At 34.2% G+C, this 20,112-nt stretch overlaps 1 protein-coding gene across 4 annotated transcripts in view; it reads right to left on the bottom strand.

The window, feature by feature from the left end:
* Window positions 1-20,112, bottom strand: part of PFKP (phosphofructokinase, platelet) — a 41,599-nt gene that overhangs the window by 14,321 nt on the left and 7,166 nt on the right. For 2 of the 4 annotated variants that reach the window (XM_085227061.1, XM_085227063.1), the window contains exons 2-16: window positions 19,119-19,192; window positions 13,654-13,731; window positions 12,048-12,237; window positions 9,385-9,550; window positions 8,625-8,669; window positions 8,431-8,539; window positions 8,044-8,139; window positions 6,813-6,905; window positions 6,266-6,391; window positions 5,683-5,747; window positions 5,051-5,120; window positions 2,493-2,639; window positions 1,827-1,897; window positions 1,291-1,378; window positions 176-328 (exon numbers count right to left, since the gene is read on the bottom strand). In XM_085227061.1, coding sequence (XP_085083187.1) covers window positions 176-328; window positions 1,291-1,378; window positions 1,827-1,897; window positions 2,493-2,639; window positions 5,051-5,120; window positions 5,683-5,747; window positions 6,266-6,391; window positions 6,813-6,905; window positions 8,044-8,139; window positions 8,431-8,539; window positions 8,625-8,669; window positions 9,385-9,550; window positions 12,048-12,237; window positions 13,654-13,731; window positions 19,119-19,192 — 1,571 coding nt within the window. The remainder of the gene's footprint in view (window positions 1-175; window positions 329-1,290; window positions 1,379-1,826; window positions 1,898-2,492; window positions 2,640-5,050; window positions 5,121-5,682; window positions 5,748-6,265; window positions 6,392-6,812; window positions 6,906-8,043; window positions 8,140-8,430; window positions 8,540-8,624; window positions 8,670-9,384; window positions 9,551-12,047; window positions 12,238-13,653; window positions 13,732-19,118; window positions 19,193-20,112) is intronic. The other 2 variants (XM_085227062.1, XM_031553881.2) reach the window with 1 other exon arrangement.

The raw sequence follows: 20,112 nt of genomic DNA, 5'->3' as shown, positions 1-20,112 counted from the left end.
GACAAAACTAGTCTTCTAAACGAGCATCGTAAACACAGCTATATCAAGTAACTACATCATTTCCCGGGTTAGATTTCCAAAGTTCTGGTCTATAAAAATATCCACCTCTTGCCAATGTAGTCAGTTTTAAACACAACTGCTTCGTTAGTAAGCGCATACACCAGAATAGACTTACATCAGTTATAGTGTTCAGAGCAGTATCTGCACCAATGCTGAAATCTGAACCCGGTACATTGTTGGATACTGTTGCAGGAACCATAACCATTGGAACACAGAATTCATCATATTTCTCTCGGGCAGCTGACAATTCCAAAAGTCCGAGGTACGCCTGTTGGGCACAGGCATTGGGTGAAAAATTAGGATGAATACAATAAGGGCAAGGTTAGAATGATAAAATGGAACAGGCCACAGGGAGAGCCATTTCTACCACGACACACTTCAGCAAGTCAGAACTGTAAGGATTCACTAAAATATGATACACACACAAACACACAGGGTTAAAAATACGTACACATTTGAAAATAAAAAAAAAACAAACAGAACACTCAAGCAAATACATAATTCTGACATAACAAAGTTGCTTTGCACATCACAAAAATACTGCATGATAGTTTCCCAATCTTCAGGTACTCCTCATTTGAAATCTTACTATTCTTCAACTATATCAACATCCAGCAGAGTGGGAAAATAATAATAAATGATGATTCATTCCTTAGGAAGAAGCACTTAAGCACATTCTTCTCTACAAACAGTTGACTAATAAATACACTGCAGAATCAAGACCACTCCTAATGGTACCATCTTGGTAAAAGGGATCAATGTGAAATATAGGGGCAAAGAAAGGGAAGAAGAGGAAAATATAAATTATAGATTTTGAAATGCATTATGTGAAAAGAATGCCTTAAGTGAAAGTCCATAGTGTAATTACTACTACAGCTCAAGAATTTTATGAGTATTGTTCTAAGTATTGATACAGATGGGAAAACTGCTGTTTTTGTGGGTTTTTTAAATGTAAAATAACATAATTCGATATCACCTAATTTATCATTCAGTGCATCTTGTTTTGCAGTTATTAATCGTTGTCTTAAATGTCAGCTTCCCACAAAAACAATCAGTGATAATAATGATAATAAAATTTCTGATCCAAAACATTATTCAAATTTTTTTTTTTTTATAAAACAGTTATAAACAAATTCATTTTACATGAAGATTGGGTTAAAATTAGTTGTCTTTTTTTTTTTAAAACAGGAAATGCATTTTACTTAGATGTAAGTTTAATCTTTAGTGTACCTCAAATCCACCAATAACCATAAGAGCATTAATGTTGTTAGTGCGCATCTGATCAGCAATCTTCTCCAAATATTTTGCAGGAAGAGTACTGGAAATTATTAAACCAAAAGAAAAAATAAAAGCACTTCAAAACACTGCAGCAATAAGAATTGGCTATTAAGCAGTAACAGTAAATATAAGGAATAAAATATTTTTTCATATTACATATTTTATCCATTCAAATACTTCTTTCCTGACTTGCTGATGAGTAAGGAATCATGTTCAGGAATCATGAGGAGAATACAGGTTGTTAATCCTCCTTAGAATTAAGTACCCTGGTGAATTTTTCTGGTGAAGTCCCAACTCCCATTTTCATTCTCTTTTCAGAGTTGGTACAGTACTATCAGGATACCAAAATTTGAATTTAAAAAAATAATTTCTTATTTTAAAAATAAAAGATTTAAAACGCTCAATGAAAGGGGAAAAAAGCATTGAATTATACACAAGTTATAACATATTAGAATTCAACATAGCAATTGGGAAAATATTGCCATTACCGTTTGGTACCAAGAATTGATCCTCCTTGACCAGTCCAGCCTCCAACATCTCCCCAGCTGATTTCCTTGATCTTTACATTAAAACAAAAAAGGAGATTATGTTAAGTGATTATCCAGTTACTTCTGGCATGCAACAAACAACAGGCACTGAACCAAGTTGCTGAACCAAGCTGTAGGGCATTTTGGCAGCACCAAAAATGAATATGGCAACAATAGAAATCAATACCAAGAGGTTAATTTAAGTTCTCTTGATGTCTAACCAATCTCTTCCCATTCTATTTGTTCTTTCCTTCTCCAGATCATGATAACCCCTGCCTCCTTGTTTCATATGATCCTGTTTTCACATTCACTTTTAATGAACATGAAACACAAGCACCTAAAACTAGCTTTTTTTGATATTTGTTTTGGGATATATGGCTCCAGCTAGGCAGTAAAAAAAAAAAAAATTACTGAACTAATTTCTCTTTAGCTCTTTAGCAAGTAAATAGTAGTACTTTATATAAAGGAATCTATAGGCTTGACAAACAAAGATACAATCTGGGTTTTAGGAATTTATGAAATAAAAAAACTTTAAGAATCACTTCTCATAAGAGTTCCACAGAAGACAACTTCCAAGAACATGAACAAAATGGTAGAGTGGGATGGGATACACAATACTATACTGACCTTCCCTCTAGCAAAACCTTCAAATCCATCAATGACAGCAAACATTTTATGGCCTTCAGTTATGCCAACTCTCACTGCAGCCCTCACTGCAGCATTCATTCCAGCTGCAGGTGCACCAACATTTAAGACTGCCACATTAAAATTGGTCTGCAAAAGAAAAACAACAAATTTGAATAAGGACTTCCATTTCTACACCATGTTCTATTTTTCCATCATACATAGATGTTAAATATTAGAATAAATGAAAGGAAATTGCAAATCACCAAAACCCATAAAAAAAATGTTAAGTCAGCAAGAACATACATAAACCTATTCTCCTCATTTGTACAATGTCCTATAAGACTGTCACATTTTTATTTGATTTGCAAGTGGTTAATTCAGAATTCTGTAGCCTGGCTCAGCTAAATTAAAAAAAAACAAAAACAATTGCCTAAACTATTCAAGCTCTTTCATATTCCCACTCAAGTTTTCCAACATACAACCAGAATATCTCACAAAAAAGAACAAGAACTGATTCAGTTCATTCTAGCACCATAACCGTTAGGCATATGCAATCAGTAAAGATGGACAGCGGCAACTTTTACATTAGAAGTACCAGCCTGACTTCTAGAGCAGCTGGAAGTATAGCAGGAAACAAGATTGTTCAGCATCTTGATATGATAATATAAATTTTCAGATTATGACAGATCTTAAAGCATTTCTAAATGATTCACAATTGATTGTCTACATATACTGTCATTCCCTTCTGCAAGTTTAATAGGTCCCATATCATACTTTCCCATTTGAACATCAAGTATATATTTTTAATCTAAAACACAGATAATGTAAAAGAGAAGGTTCTGCTTAAAAACAAAAATAATAAATATTTTGGTACATAACGTACGTGAGCATTTAGTCTCCTTTTGTATTTGTTAGTTATCAACTGCCTTCCGGATAAAACAACTGTGTAAATGGATGTAAGCATTGCTGACTGAGCAATAGAGGTGACTATATTCATGAAACCTAGTGACAAAATAGGATGTTAAAAATCTCTCTTGTTGCAACAGATACAATTCTAAGCTGTAAGAGTTTTCAAATTAAGAACTCTTTTTTTAATGGACTTACATTGCCATGCTAATAAATCCAAGACTATTCAGACCACAGATATTTTTCAAAGGGAAAAAAAAGTAAATCAGTACTTCCATTAAAAATAAAAATAAGTACATATAGAATTGCTTTGTAAGGGTAAACAAAGCACGGGTAAACAAACAAGGATACTCTACATGAGCAAAATTCTAGCAAGCATCTTTGGATTTAATTTGAACTTTAAAATGTGAGATGTCATACTTCTGCACATGAAGAAGCATTACTTGAAATGTAAAACATTACCAGTTAAATCACAGACCATTGTCTCTGATTAAGAAAAGGTCAGACAATAAGAATCACTGACACCCAAAATGAATTATATTTTTGTGTATAAATAAGCATCTATTTAAATCTGAGGAAGACACTGTAATTTATCCATTCTGTTTTATACTTACAACTTCAAAATTAATACTGAGATCAAAACATAAGGAATTGAAACTTGACATGCCTGACCTTTTAGGAAATTTGCTTAGCAAAACAAAACTTAGATGATATCAAACTATGCAAGAAAAATGCAAGAAAATCTGGCAGCCTGTGCTTATATACTAAAATTCGCCATGCTTTACACCAATTGAACAATGCTAATTTTTTTTTTTATAATCATTAACATGACAGATTTGTAGCAATTTAGTATTGGAGAAGATCTAAAAGTAACTCTGGAAAATGGGAATACAAAACAAAAACAAACACAAAACAACAAACAGCAGTTGTTAAACAACAATCAGACAAAAAGAAATAAAAGAATGTATGCTCTTTCTTTTGTTTATTTTAAACTTCAGTACAACCAAAGGACTGTAAAAAAGGCAAAGGAAGCATAAGAGTAAAATATTTGTACAGAGCAACCCAGCTGAAGCAGAGCATACAGTATGCTCTGGTGATGATCAGCTAAGCCTTATCCTCAACAGTTTATTTGCTTTTTAATTCCCCTCCAACTCCTTTTAGTGAAGCCCACAGATTTGGATGGTGTGATCAAATCCAAGTACTTGCTATTTATTCTAAATGACCTACAAACTCCTTTTAGTGTCATCCATCATAAAGGACATAGCAAAACTACTATAAAACAAAGCAGACTCTTGTTCACCACTGACAGAAATGCATAGCTAATTGTGGTGACTATGCTGAAAAATAGCATTCCATAGTTGAAAATTTGCTCTATAAAACAGCATTTATTGTTCTATACTGTTACCTTTTTTTTTATTGAGATAAATAGAAGGCATTACTTTTAGAGTGATGTCTCTCCCTTTTTTTTTAGTTATTATTGTAATTAAATTGTTTGTTACAAGCATTTTTTCTGCCAATATAATAATTAACTAATTCTATAAAATATCTTACAGCAAAGATTTGAAGACAGTACTAAGGGAATAGGAAAAAAAATTGATTTGTTATGAAAACCCAATGGCAGACAGGTATTGCACACATTAAAAACTCCTCACCTTTGGAAGCTCGGCATCTGGCTTTTTTTGTGACAGTAATTTGTAGGTGTTAAGGTTGTTTTCAAAGCTCCTAAATAATGAATAGATAAAATAAACATTACAAAGTTTTTGAATATATAGTTACTTCAAGGAAATATCGAACTTTTTCCTAAGCTGTAAGAAAGTATCCCAACTTAAAAGATATGTTTTTAAGATTGTATATCCTATATATATAATAATATATATTTATTTACTAATATGTAAGTATATACCATAGGAAAACTAACAGCTGCTTACAAACATACTCATCTTAAACAGGTTTGGTTTCAAAATCCTAAATAAAGAGGCACATGGTTGCAATCAGCCAGCTCATACATAACAGCAGCTCTTTTTTCTGTAACTAGTTATCTTAATATCAGTCTTTAGGACTACTGTTTTCTTTGGTTTGTGTGGTGTTTTTTTTTTTTTTTTTGCTTCTTTATTTTAAACACAGATAAGAGTTTCAATTATTGTTTTAAGCAACTCTTCCTTTGTCTTCTAAATACACAAAAACAGATGAAAATTAAATTATGTAAAATAAAATAAATTGTTGGGAGAACTGCAGAAAAATGCAGCATTTTCTAGAGAAAATAAACTGATATGAGTGGCAATACCTCCCACGAAGCCTCACAGCCTCAACAAATCTTCCTTCATCCATGGCTTTCTGTACTTCTTGAGTCTTGAAAAAACAATTTTATTATTGAACATGTTTGAAAAACACAGAAAGTTATTCATCTAATATTTCTGTAAACAGACATTCTGAAATAACTTTTTAAAGGGAAAAAAATAAAAATTTGATATTTCAAACATAAAATATCCAAAGGTACAAGATTGGGGTAGAGTGGCTGGAAAGCTGTGTGGAAGAAAAGGATCTGGGGGCATTGGTCAACACTTGGGATGCCAGTAGTGCACCCAGATGGCAAAGAAAGCCACAACCATCCTGGTTTGTATCAGAAATTATGTATTCAGCTGGAGCAGGGAGGTGATCATCCCTCTGTACTCAGCTCTGGTGAGGCGGCACCTTGAGTACTGTGTTCAGCTGTGGGCCCCTAAATACAAGAAAGACTGAAGCTCTGGAGAAGCCTGGTAAAGAAGAGGCTCAGGAGGTTGAGGCAAGGTGAGCATCATCCTCGGAATATACAGTGCTCTGTTATAGTTAATGAATAACTGTAAAATACATTTTTGCCAGAAACTCACCATCTGCACACACTCCATCAAAGGCAGACGGACAGCTTGGTTTCCAGACAGAGACACAACACAGGCAGGAGTATCTGGAGTAGCTTCTAGAAGTGCAAGTACAGCTTCCACACCCATTCGGCTTGCCTGAAAATATAAAATGTTCTAGTGTCCAAGCAAGCATTTAAAAGCAAGAGGCTTCCAACCACAGAACTATTCAAGATCTCTCTGCAAATCAAGTTGAAACAATTTTTTTTTTTTTCAGAAGTTGCAGCAGCCTGATACCATATCAGACTATAAAACATGCAACATTGTTCTTGAAGCTTTGCTTTTTAGCTCTACTGTAGATTTTTTTCATGCAAAGCTCTTCACTATTTTAAATTTGAGATTTTCAGACAGTTCATTTGATACCTCCTTCACCCTAATTTAAAAAAAAAAATCTACACAGTCAGTGTAGTTCAGCTAGTCAGTGTGAAACTACTACAAATGATAAACTGTGAAGAAAGTAAAAACATACTATTTACTTCTATCATTTGGTGCCAAAACAAGTTATTCTAGGTTCACTCACCAAAATTCTATCAAAAGCTGAAGGAGTTCCACCTCTTTGCACATGACCCAAGATAGTCACTCGGGTGTCGAATCCAAGCCGCTGAACCACAAGCTGCAAAGAATTTCAAAATGGAATGGCTTTATTAGCGTAACTACTTTATATGTTCATGCATTACTCTGTTTCAAGTGTTGCTGTAATAATAAAAATCTCACATACTGTCCATTTTAATATGTCAACTTTTGTAGCATTTTCATTACTGTAATGTGAGATTTTTTTTTTCCTGAACTAGAATTAAACTCCAGGTTCTCAATCTAAGAGCACATCTTATTTAATAATGGCAAACCAGTTCCTTAAATTGCAATACTTCAACTATATATGCCTGTAATTACTGATTTGAGAAGATGCCCAGACTCAGTATCAATATATACAATAACGAAACGTTTTGAACTGTTGTCTGACCTTATGAAAAGATCCTAACTAACAGACACTGAAATAATTTCCCTTTAAATGTAATCTGGATGAGAAAGTAGAAATATAAAATACAACCAGCAATATGTCTTAGAATCTGTTTTACATGGACCACTCTTGCATTAAAGTGTACCCAGCAGGTCAAGGGAAGTGATTCTGCCCCTTTACTCTGCTCTCTTGAGATACCACTTGGAGTATTGCATCCAGCTTAGGCTCCCAAAACAAGAAGGACATGGAGCTGTTGGAGCAGGTCCAGAAAAAGACCATGAAGATGATCAGAGGGCTGGAGCACCTCCCATACAAGGACAGAATGAGAGAGCTGGGGCTCTTCAGCCTGGAGAAGAGAAGACTCCAAAGAAACCTTACGGTGGCCTTCCAGTACCTGAAGGGGGCCTATGGGAAAGCTGAGGAGGGACTTTCTATAAGGACAGGTAGTGACAGAATGAGGGGAAATGCAGTTAAATTGCAAGAGGGTACATTTAGACTAGATATCAGAAAAATTCTTTACTGTGAGGGTCTGGAATAGGTTGCCTGGTGAGGCTGTGAATGGCCCCTCCCTGGAAGCATTCAAGCCCAGGATGGACAGGGCTTTGAGCAACCTGGTATAGAGGGCGATGTCCTTACCTATAGCAAGGGGGTGAAACTAGATGATCTTAAAGGTCCCTTCCAATCCAAAACGTTATGTGATTCTATGATCAATTTACATTATAGAAATGCTACAGTTAGTAAAAAAACTCCCTATTATGAACAGAAAGTTCATCTTAAGGATATTGACACTTACATCCTTAACCTTCTCTGATGTTATAGGTTTGTTGTGGCAGTCAATAGCACCTTCAGCTACGATAATAATATTCAGCCTTTTCTTTCGTGCACGGTTCTACGATAAAAACAAAAGCATATCCATTTAAGCAAAAACAAACAAACAAAAAAAACAACCAGAAATCACAGCACAATTTTAGAAGCAATTATTATACATTAAGAAATATTCCCTCTCTTTCCAGTTTATACTTGATCACTTCAGAGTTCTCATACATTTCATTTTCATGCAGGGCTTTTCATTGAACTGAAATATATTTTATCAAACGAATAAGGAAAGGTACTGAAAGGTCTGACCACATTGCTAAATCACTGTGTATCTGCAAAAAGTCAAAATACAATAATACATTACCTCTGAAAGCTTAACACACATTGAATCCTCCCATCCTTCCTCTGGTGGGTATTCAGGAATAAATACCCAATCTGCACCACAAGCTAAGGCACTGACAAGAGCTAAATACCTAAAAAATAATTAGACATTTATTATGAAAAATAAAAATCTGATTATATTTGTACAAAACACAAACTACTGAAGACAATACATACCCACAGTGTCTCCCCATAACCTCCAGAACAAATGTCCTCTGATGGCTATTAAAAAAAAAAAAGAAGGAGTATGAAAGAATAATTCACTGCAGCTCAGAAATCTAATCTAAATTCTTCAACAGCTGGTATCAAGAAATGGGCTCAGTTTGCCAGGTTGCCAAACACAGAATTAATTTGAAAAATAAAAGATCATATTGATCTATGTACTTAAACTGCATATCTTTCATAACCTAATTTGTTTTCATTACATTTTACTCTAAAATAAATAAAAGTAGTTAGGAGAGAAGAGGTGAACAACTTCTAGAAATATAAGTGATGCAAAGGCATAATTAAGAATTTTATTAAGAATTTTAGGGATACCACGATAGAACTTTCTGGTGTGTTTGGTTTTTAAGTGCATAAAAATATACTTTAATTGCTTAAACTTTGCTTGAGGAAAGTTTACATACAAATGGATACCATCTGAATCTTCTCTAGAATATTACGTCTAGGAAAGATTAAAAACATAAAAAAAACAAAGCCTTCTCCTAAAGCTGATATTGCCTCTACTATCAAATGCTTGTACTACTGCCATGATGGGAATGGTACAAAAGCTGCAAAGAAACCAGATATGTATTCACACTCAATAAATACTATGTATACCAGTTACCTAACATCTTAAGATGACTATATACCCTCCATTACTGTATAGCAATAGGAAACAAGATTTGAAGCATAACAATAAAACACATTACAGTTTTCTGTAACACGCACAATTTACCTTTGTGCAGTGGTCATGATGGCATCCACAACTTCAATGATTCTGTGCAAGGCTGAGTCAGTTCCTATGGTCATATCAGTACCACAGAAGTCATTGTCTATGGACCCAACCATTCCCACAATGTTAAGGTAAGCATATTTCTTAACAGCTTCTTCATCAATCTTTCCTGTAAAAAATTACCCAGAGAAGGATCTGGATTAAGTTAGATTAAACTTAATAAAACTCAACATTATCAGTCATATCGCTTGGCTGCTCTACAAATTAAACATATCCAAACATAATCACCGTTTAGATATTTCACGTAATAAGGTTAGTGAAAAGCATAAAGGAAAACCAATCAAACAATCAACCAAAAGAATCCTGCATTTAATTCCTATGGTAAGGAGGGAAACAAGAGCTTTTCAGTTCACTTCAAAGTGTTAACAGACTATCATGCCTTATAACCAAACTTAAAATTGATGGCTGGGATATAATAGCATTTAATTTGGAGTATCAGTGTCTGACATGCAATGAAGAAGCAAAATGATGCAAACTGGATGAGAGTGACAAATGTAAGTAACCATAACACCTCATTTACACTTTTGAAGACTTTTGCTTCACTGAAAGGCTCTGATTTCACGATTAATAAATAAATAGAATAGAAAAGCTCCTATTGGCATTTTTAGTATGTGTCTCCACACACCTAAGAGAAAATGCTGAATCACTCAAGAGTTCTAAAGGATCTCAAGGACAAATTATCTTAGCTGCTGCAGTGCTTAGAACTACCTCAGTATTTGTGGAGGGGATCATAGTAAATGTAACAACAGATTTTTAATGTGAGATTCAAGACTATGGATATATATGTTTGATGTCTATACCAAACAAAATACTAGAAATCATAACAGAAAATATAACTCATGTTCTTGCAGATAAATATGGCATTCTGAAGAAGAGTCAAAATGTTTTATATCAACATATGATTTAGAACACAAAGTGTTTCTAGTGTTCTGTAAGTGAAATCACACAAATAAGGGGCATTTGGTTGACATAGTCTACCCAGATTACCTAAAAGTCAGTGACAAGGTACAATCCCAATGGATTTAGGAAAAACCAAGAAGTCATTGCATGGTAGAGAAGGTTTTTACATGAAATTATATGAAGCAGAGAGTGAAAAAATAAAAAACAGAAAGATGTAGTAAATGCAGATTCTCGCATCAGAGGAGGGTAACCGATGGAGTACTATAGAGATCTGTACTGTTCAGTATATTCAGCAATAACCTAAAACAGGGAATGAGCAGAAAGTTGCCTGAGCTTACTGGTCAAACTGAATTGTTTGGATTCTAAGGGTATGGGGTATCTGTGAAGAAATAAGGAAGACTAGCAAGACACAATAACCAGTGAAGTATCAGGTGGACTTCACTGTAGATAAATGTGAACTAATCCACATGAAAAACATATCCTAACATCAAAAATAAAATAATGCTGTTTTCATTAATGAATCAGCACCAGTAGCCAGTGGCAGTAAAAAAAAAAAGGCAAAAAAATCTATATATTAGGAAATATTAGGAAAATAACAGAAGAAAACAAAGATCATTATACTACTGTGTAGATCCATGGTTTGCCCTCATCTTGAATACTGGGTGCAGCTCGGGTCTTCCCCACCTCAAAAAGGATATGGTAGAACTGGAAAAGGTTCAGAGAAGGGCAATAAAGATGATCATAGATACAGAACTTGTATTATAAGGAACAACTAAGAAAGGACTCTTTCTTCTAGAAAAGAGATGAAAAAGTACAACAGCTGTAAAGTCTCAACAGGCAAACAGAGAAATGAGGATTGATCATTCACTGCACTGTTTTAAGTCATAAAATAGAAGACACCAAATGAAACTAGAAACCAGCAGGAACAAAATAAATAGGAGGAGAAGATTCTTTGCAATCTTCACAAACTCCTTGAAGCTGTAGAACTCATTGCTACAGTGTTCAGCAAAAATCTGTATGTGTTCAAAGAGATGGTATACATTCAGGGAAGAAAAATTGGTTAAAGGACTGATAACAGCATCTTGTTCAGTAAGTCTCAAAGACAGAAATTGATGGAACCGAGGAAAAAAACTTAAAAGATTCTGAATAACATATAGCACCAGCACAGCATTATACAAGTCTCCACTGTTGTACTTTTAACTAAACATTCTCTTGGATGCTATTAAAATGATTAACAGGCTGTATGCATTTTTACCAACAGATACAATGTTCTGATTTTAAACAAACAGAAGCATATATGGGAAAACATAATTTAACAACATCCAAATGTGTAACTTGTAGGAAAGAAATTACCATGTCAGTTTGTATTTGAAGAAAAGGGGCTTTTCAAGTAGAAGGTTTAAAGTTCAGGCCCTGAAAACGGTTCATCATTGGGGGAATAAAAAAAAAAAAAAACACAAAAACAAACCACAGAGACAGTTGTCCAGTAATTTATTTGGACTTTCTCAACATTTACAGTGTACAGGAAAGGATGTAGAGAAATGAAGTATTAAATTACGAAGAGATGCATAATTATGTAGAACATATGCATTTCATTTTTCAACGCAAGAAATACCCTCTGAATATAGTTTGTGAATATGTAGTTACAATACAAAACTTCTCTGAAGACTGAACTGTGAGTCTGGTGGGTCTCAACGCAAACTTACCTTTCTGCGCCAGTTCTTCTAGAAGTCCACTCCATTCTTCACGGAACAGATTGGCACCAGTTAAGCTACCATCTCCACCAATCACACAAAGATTAGTGATTCCTCTCTGAACCAAGTTGCAGGCTGCCTGCAGGCGACCCTCCCGGGTACGAAAGGATTTGCAGCGTGCACTACCAATCACTGTACCTCCCTAGAAAAAGGGAACATAAAGGGAATTTAGTTTAAATCTATAATCCAGAATATTACTGGATATTTTGTTTCTATTTAAGTTGCATTAATGACGAGTAGTTACTTTGCAGCATAACTGCCATTTTAATTCTACAGTGAATAAAAACTAATGGAAACAATTACCAAGCTCATGGGAAATTATGTTCTCAGGAGTGGATACATACACTAGGGAAAAGAGAAACACTCAAAGATGACTGATAAAGAGCTACTCTTGAAACAAAATGTTAAATTATTTGGGATTAATTTTAGTAGCATTCCAATTAATTACCTAATATCTACTCTATGTGATAACAGAAGTAAATGATACAACACTAAGTAGTCAAGATTCAAGATGAATTTGATCCAGCACAACTGTTTTTAATTAATGTCATGAAATCTATGAACAAGCACAAAAAAGATGTATCCATCCCTAAAGCTCCAAATTAGCATTTATTGTACATTCACAGAACTTCTGAGAAGAATGTACAATTTTCTATTTCATTGATTTATATACTGCATACATTAATCTGACTTAAAAAAAAAAATCTTTCTCCAGAAACCAAAGTAACTGTTTTCAAAATGCCCGAAACATCTGTGTACATGTAGACATTGTCAAAATGTAACATGTAATATAACTGAGAAAACATACCAAGCTAGATATTCTCATACTTTAAAAAAAATTGTGAGTGGAAAAGAGACTGCATTTGAAACAGTGTACTACAACTTATCCTAGTAGGCTGAGAAGTCTCTTATCAGAACAACTAAATACATTCTCAGCTTCAATATTGATGTTATTCTTACAGTACGTATTCAGCATGACATTCTGCTCCTGCCTTTGCTCATCAATCCTTGACCACACCACCTCAACTTTCTTTTAGTCATAAGACCACAGGTTGTACAAGATGGACAGAGCATGAAACAAACATACAAAATACATGCATGTATAACAACTTTCAACATTCCAGGTTTTTTCCTGTTTGTTTTATTAAAAAAATAAAAAAGTGTGTTTTTCTCTGCTTTATAGCTTTACATAGCTAATACAAGCTTCCATAGAAATATCCAGTTCAACTGGATATTCACTTGCCTTACAAAATATAGTTATTCCATATTTTGACCTTATAATATCTTTGCCAGTGTGTCTTTAGGAGGCTAACATCACGATACTGAAGATTTAGAACAAAGGCTTTCAAGATGATTTTTGTGTACTACATTTAAGATCCTTAAGTTCTTTAGAAGGTGTCAGGCAACCACACTATAAATAGGTACTGTTGGTCAGTCAGTCATCACATAAATAAAATTTCAGAATTGCAATTTTAGTTCATATTGGGGAAAAAAAAAAAAAAAAAAAAGAAAGAAGAAGAGAGAGAATTAGATTTCACCCCTATTCCCTAATACTTACCACTTGCAGGATACTGGATACACTTTCCCAAGAAACTTCAACAATATTATCACCGCCATCAACCATTCCTTGGTAACCCTAAAAAAGGAAAGCATTTCAGAAGTCTTATTTGAAAAGCAGTAACATTTCCACTGTAATAGTACTCCCTGTGTATATTTTAATGAAACTCTAAGTAATTAAAAACAGTGAATTAAAAGATACTTAATTTAAAGGATATACTGTCCAAGCAAGTATCATGTTAGGAAATATATTTAGACATATGTATGTTTAGAAGACAGCAAAACTGACACTATAAAGTAAAAACACCTAATTTGGGTGTTATATCAAAGGTTATATCCAATGAAAAGTAAATTGGTAATACTAGAGTATCGTATAATAGAATAGTATATGAATATTCTATAAAACTGGGAATGCCTCACTAACATAATAGGATGCGAGGATAAATGAAATGTGGCCTCCACAGAAGTTCAAGTTACCCAAATTAAACTCACAAGGATTTCAGTACAGATGCCAAAGGGAACATGTTACAAGCGTCTGCTCAGTGAGACAAATTAATTTACACTTTAGATGACTGAGTAAGAGCAAAGAAATAGCTAGGTAGAAGATGATCGGTCTCAAATTTCTATCATTCAACAGATCTTTTCAATATTTTGTGTAGTCTCCATACACCTTTAGTATGTATCTAATGTATACACATCCAAAATAGGTGTCTTGAAGCTGAGGCATTGTTTGTGTAATTCCTTCAAAATTGAAGACCAAGCTGGGAAACTAAAGACATGTAATCTACATAACTTCAATGTACTTACAAATATATGTATGTCCATATACAAGACATGTAACAATATTTTTTAACAATATTTTTCTGAGAAAGAACATATCCTTCTGAGAAAGTGCAAAGATTCTCAGTAAGATTTATTCCAGTGTATCCAGCTGAGCTTGATAAAAACTAAGTGCAATTATCAAAGAGGTATTAAAAGAAAAACAAACAAGAGTACAGAGTGTTCATAGTGTCACTCAATACTGGATAGAAAATTTTTCCTACTCATCTCTGTCTTGGCAACTATAGCACTGAAATACAAGGGCAATAAATCCTGAAAGAGTATCATGACATTGCACTTGTAACAGATTACAGGAAGCTGCACTATAAATTGACGAAAATACATACAGTCGATATATTTGCTCCAATTATTCACCTTCCATTCTTACTTGAAAGAAAAATTAATAAAGTTGCATTCAAGAAAGTATTACAGGCATATGTAGAAAAGGGATATTATATAAAGACATGAAAATTGCTAATTCATATTATATTAACCTATCTAAAACATAGGAAAGAGGGAAGGGACAAACACCACTTGAAAGTGGTTTTACATTTTGAAGCACAGCTTCAAAAAAGATGAGCTTTATTGACTCAGAATTATAGGATGGCTGAGTTTGGAAGGGACCACTGGAAGTCATTTTGTCCACCTGCAGTCAGTTCCAACTTCAACCAACCATTCTGCAATTTTGTGATAGTTTCTCTATATAAACATGCAATAACAAGGGCTGTATTAATGATTTCCCTAACTGTAGAGGAAAGACAAGGAGCTTTCGGAACAAGCTAGATCCATTTTGCTTTGCTTATATTAGCTTTTACTAATTCAGTTCTGCTTCTGCTTGCTAAGTGGTGTATTTAAGCTCACTTTAAACAGTTTGACTACAATTTCAATTCAATAGGCAAATGCAAAAGGCACAGAAGTTTTCAAAGAAAGCTTCCTATAAAAAGTATAAAGAAAAAAAAGAAGTATTAACAAAGATCATGATTTCCATTTACAAGTTTAGCTATTTAAATGCTGACACCAACTTGAGGTCTGAGCAATTCATTTTAAAGGTAGAATTCAACTTGAAATATTTCATCAGTACAGCAAGCATCATACTTGAAAATAACCCTTTTACGTTTCCTTCCTCTATCCTACATCTGAGATTTCAAACATTCACAGGATGCATACACATACACCATAACTTCTGGAGAAAGGGGCAGACAGTAAATACTGCTTCTCATCTTAAGTCTACAAAAACTTCTGGAAAAGAACAATCTGTCTTCTGATACCTTTCATGCAAGACATTCAGGGCTTCAGCAGTTGTTTAAATTTCCTTACTGAGCTTTTTTGGTTATTATTCAGTAACAAATTACTATTATCACTGAGGGCACAAACCATATATAAGGGCATATAAAATAAATTTTTCCTCACAGAAAACCACGGCTGCAGTACCACTGCATTTCTAACGCTGGCCTCTTGAGAAAAAGACCTCTAAAAGCAAGGTGAACAATCTAAAAGTTCCATAGCTTAGTGGTAAGTGTGTGCATACAGGGGAGTTATACGCTTCAATCCATGGAAAAGAAACATCTATTTCTAAAACAAACTGCCACAGAGGAGAGCTACAACTTTTACTTCTCATTCTCATTTAAAAACAGTCATTTTTGGTAAAAACAAAAACAAACAAAAACCTTAAGCTAGTCTCCTACAGTAGCCTGGTACTGTGCTTTCACCTCTTAAATTTTCACAGGATAAGTGAAATTAATTAATGGATACCAAAGCTTGAATCCAATCTGGAGGAGATTGGGAAATAGTGGTGCTATTCTACAAGGATACAATGTTACAATGCTAAAATTAAAATGCTAAAAGATGATAACATGATTGAAATGTGAAATCAGGGCAACAGTGTATAAAAGCACTATTTCCACGTATGAATAGAATGATTTTCAGATGTGTCCGCTTCAATGAAAATAAGATGAGCTTGGCTTGCTGGGGTTCTTTCTTAATTATTATTTTTATTCTAAAACTAGTTTTAATATTGATAATATTAATATTTTAATATTGATAATATTAGTGTGAGCTTCTTATTCATATAACATACTGTATAATCAATGGATATACAAATGGTATACATATATATCTCCAGGAGTTTGGCTAATATAATTTATATTGGAGAGAAAATCACTCACCCTGTCCTGGGCTCACGAGATTAACTCCTGATGGAGTGGATCTCCAGAGAGATCCTTCCCCACTGGCAGTCAGCTCTTAAATAGGTCTAGGAGAGGTGGAGCCAGGCTCCACCCCTTCCTGCAGCACAGGTGAATTGCCTTCACCTGTGCTCCCGTGGCTGACTCATTGCTTGCCTCAGGTGATCAATCAAAGGTTCAGGCCGTGATTCAGTAGCCCCATACTCACAACCCCACACCCCCTTTTGGGAGTCAAAATCTGCCTAAGTAGCATGAGAATTCCAGTTTCTTTCAGAAGATAAACTTAGAAAAAATACATACATATATAAATCAGTCTAGTTGACTGCTTGTTTACAATAATAGTCTCTCTCTTACCTCTGAATGAAGCACAGGAAAATGGAGTTTATGTTTTTTACTTCAAATACTGACCTAGTTTTGGCTACAGCTGTAGAAGATGGATGATTTTAGAACGCAGAAGTTCTTATGAGGGAAGACAAAAGTGACAGTAGAACAAAACAAGTGTACTACAATTGCAACAAAGTAAGCTTCAAAAGGCTGAGACTTTACTCCGTTTTTGACTCCAAATAAGAAAACATTTGCCAGTAGGGCAACAAAGACGATGAAAGAACTGGAGGGCATGACTTATGATGAACAGTTGAGGGTATTCGGTTTGTTTAACTTAGAGAAAACTGAGAGGAACTCTCACAGCAGCCCATGGCGTGCTCTGGAACGAATTTCTGCTCTCTGGTGATAAGTGATGAGATGAAAGCTGAGTCGGGGGAAGTTCACATCAAATATCAGGAAAAAGTTTTTTTACTGAGGGAGTAGTCAAGCACTGGAACAAGTGGTCATAGCTCCAACAATCAAAACTTCAACAGTAACTTTATTTATACAACTGACTCTCATTCCAAAAATTCTGTGATTTTGATATAGGATGGTTTAGTAATGGGAATGGGCATATTTCAGACAACAACATTAGCAAATTCTAGTAATTATTACAGAAGCACGGTACTTTGTAGCGGGATTTTTGAAGTTCAGAAAAACAGAAGAACTTCTATGGAAGTTGATGACTAAATACACTCCATTATACAAAACAGCCTTTAAAAGGTAACAAACAAACTCTAGGACGAATGATAAAGATGATAATTCTTAGTGCAGAGCTAATAAAAAAATAAATAAATAAATCTGTCCTTTAAAGGTAACAAAAAAAACCCTCCCTTCCTCAAAAATATTTGACCCATTTCAGCAAGCCTTCAGAACAGCTCAACACTGAAAGAATTCTAGAGGTTGGTCACATAATTAGCACACACTAAGTATTCAGAGCTACTTGCTGTAGCAGCGTAGTACAAAAGAATTTCGGAGCACAGTGTTTTACTTATTTGCATTTCAATACACTTCAAGTCTCTTTAGTAAATGAACCCTAGGAACAAGCAGACCAAGAAAGTAGATAAATTGCTGCCTTTTAAAGCTAAATTGTATATTTTGCATGCACAAAAAAAGAAAACAAAGTACTTTCCTATCATTTCTATGAACTCCTTTTGATAAATCACATTAAAAACAAAGAGCACATTCTGTTAGGAACACTGCCTACTGGATTTTGCCCCATATACTTTTTTTTTTTTTTTTTTTTAAATGATTTCTAGTCACCACATACTTCTAAGTAGGTGTAAAGGAATTCAAGTGTAAATAGAATGAGTGTTTTGCTAAGAACTATTTACTGAATTGTGTAATCTGCGCATTTTAAGTGAAAGTGTATTTCAGTCGACCAGGCTTAAATAGTATTCTTGTAATTTATATTAAATTTCGACATTTTTGTGTCAAATAACTGTTAAGAACATTATGCAGGTTAACACTCTTCATGCAGGCAGGCAATCAACAGGCAGTTAAAAGCTTCAACCGCAAAATTTTATGTCTGAACACGCTACTGATAGAGAAGGATTTCAGTACTAAAGCCAGGAAAGATGGCACTAGCCCTACAGAACTCTTGGTAAAAAGGAGTTGTATAAAAGCTCTTGGTGTTATCCATGAAATAGGGACAACAATCCCATTTACCCTGGCAGGAAGCCAGAGTTAAAAATTAGTAGTTTAACTAGGCTTAAGGAGGTAATTATAAGTTACAATGATAGGGGCCAGACAAACATCTAAACGATACACAAATACATCAGTGAGTATTAAAGTTCGAATTCACCACTGAGCAACAGTTGAGCAACAACCACCTATTTTCTCAACATTTTCAGGCTTACAGCAGCACACAGAGAATTCAATACATAATAAAAAGTAGTTTTTAAATGAAATAGATTTAATCACACATCATATAAAAAGCAATTTTCAGAAATAAGTATGAAAATAAATGTTGAGGTAATGATACATACAATATATTTTTTTATTCTATATTACTTGCTCTTCACAATCTCCACAAGTATAATCAGATTGCTCAAGTAGAGGCAGAAGATAAATACAGAATGAATTCAAAAACCCCACTAACCTCATAAACGAAATAGACTTTGGCTTTCACATATATTCCCATGCGTACTACTGCACGCACAGCAGCATTCATACCTGTTAAGAAAAAGCAAAATCACATTGGTATTTATTATCTTTGTATGTGTATTGTCTATTATCAGTGCCTTTGAAAATAAATTTAAAAGCCCAAAACATTAACTCATTCCTAATGACAGACAATGATCAGCATGTATTAGTCAGGAATTTGCCTAATGACAGCGCTATCAGCCCATGAATACAAAAAGCACAAAACTATTTGCTTTGATGTAACGATTGTCTTAGATTGGCAATCAATCAAAGACAACTATATGAATGCTAATATGCACACTGATCAGTTATTGAACTGTTGCTTATTGTAGAACAGCATCATAAAAGTAAGAACTACTAAACCAGAAAGGGAATGGAAATTCTTGTCACAATTAAGTTTTCAATATGAAATGTAAAACATTCAACCAATGCAGCTCCTTCAAAGGAGAAATTATGCTGCAATAGCTTTTTCCCCGAACTCTCCAAAATAATGCAAATCTATACAGCCAGTGTTCTGTTGGGAGCACAACCAAAGCTCCTGACATTGACAGGTGTCCAATTAAAAAGAAAGAAAAAAGTAGTAGTAAATCAACACAATAAATATTTATATTTCAAATAAATAAATAAATAAATAAATAAAAATGCCTACACACTACTTTGCTTCCTTGAAATTCCTTGGAATTCTCTCCTCACACATCTAATAAATGATCGTTAATATGAAGTCTTACACTCAAGTTGAACAATCAAACACCTGATCTCCTGAACACTAATGAAAGTTTGACTGGTTCCCCTACATGTGTTAAATGAATTTTTACCATAATACATCCCTTCAGATACTGTGTCATCTCACTCATTAATTAGTTCACACAAAAATATTCTACTTGCTCCTTACACGGACATAAGGGATTATGCAAAGCCTGGGTACAAAAGCAGCAGCTAGGCTACACTGA

This window comes from Meleagris gallopavo, chromosome 6, assembly GCF_905368555.1.
Source record: "Meleagris gallopavo chromosome 6, MGAL_WU_HG_1.1, whole genome shotgun sequence".
Lineage (NCBI taxonomy): Eukaryota > Metazoa > Chordata > Aves > Galliformes > Phasianidae > Meleagris > Meleagris gallopavo.
Note: the sequence above shows the minus strand (reverse complement) of the source record. Positions and strands in the feature narration are given on the sequence as shown.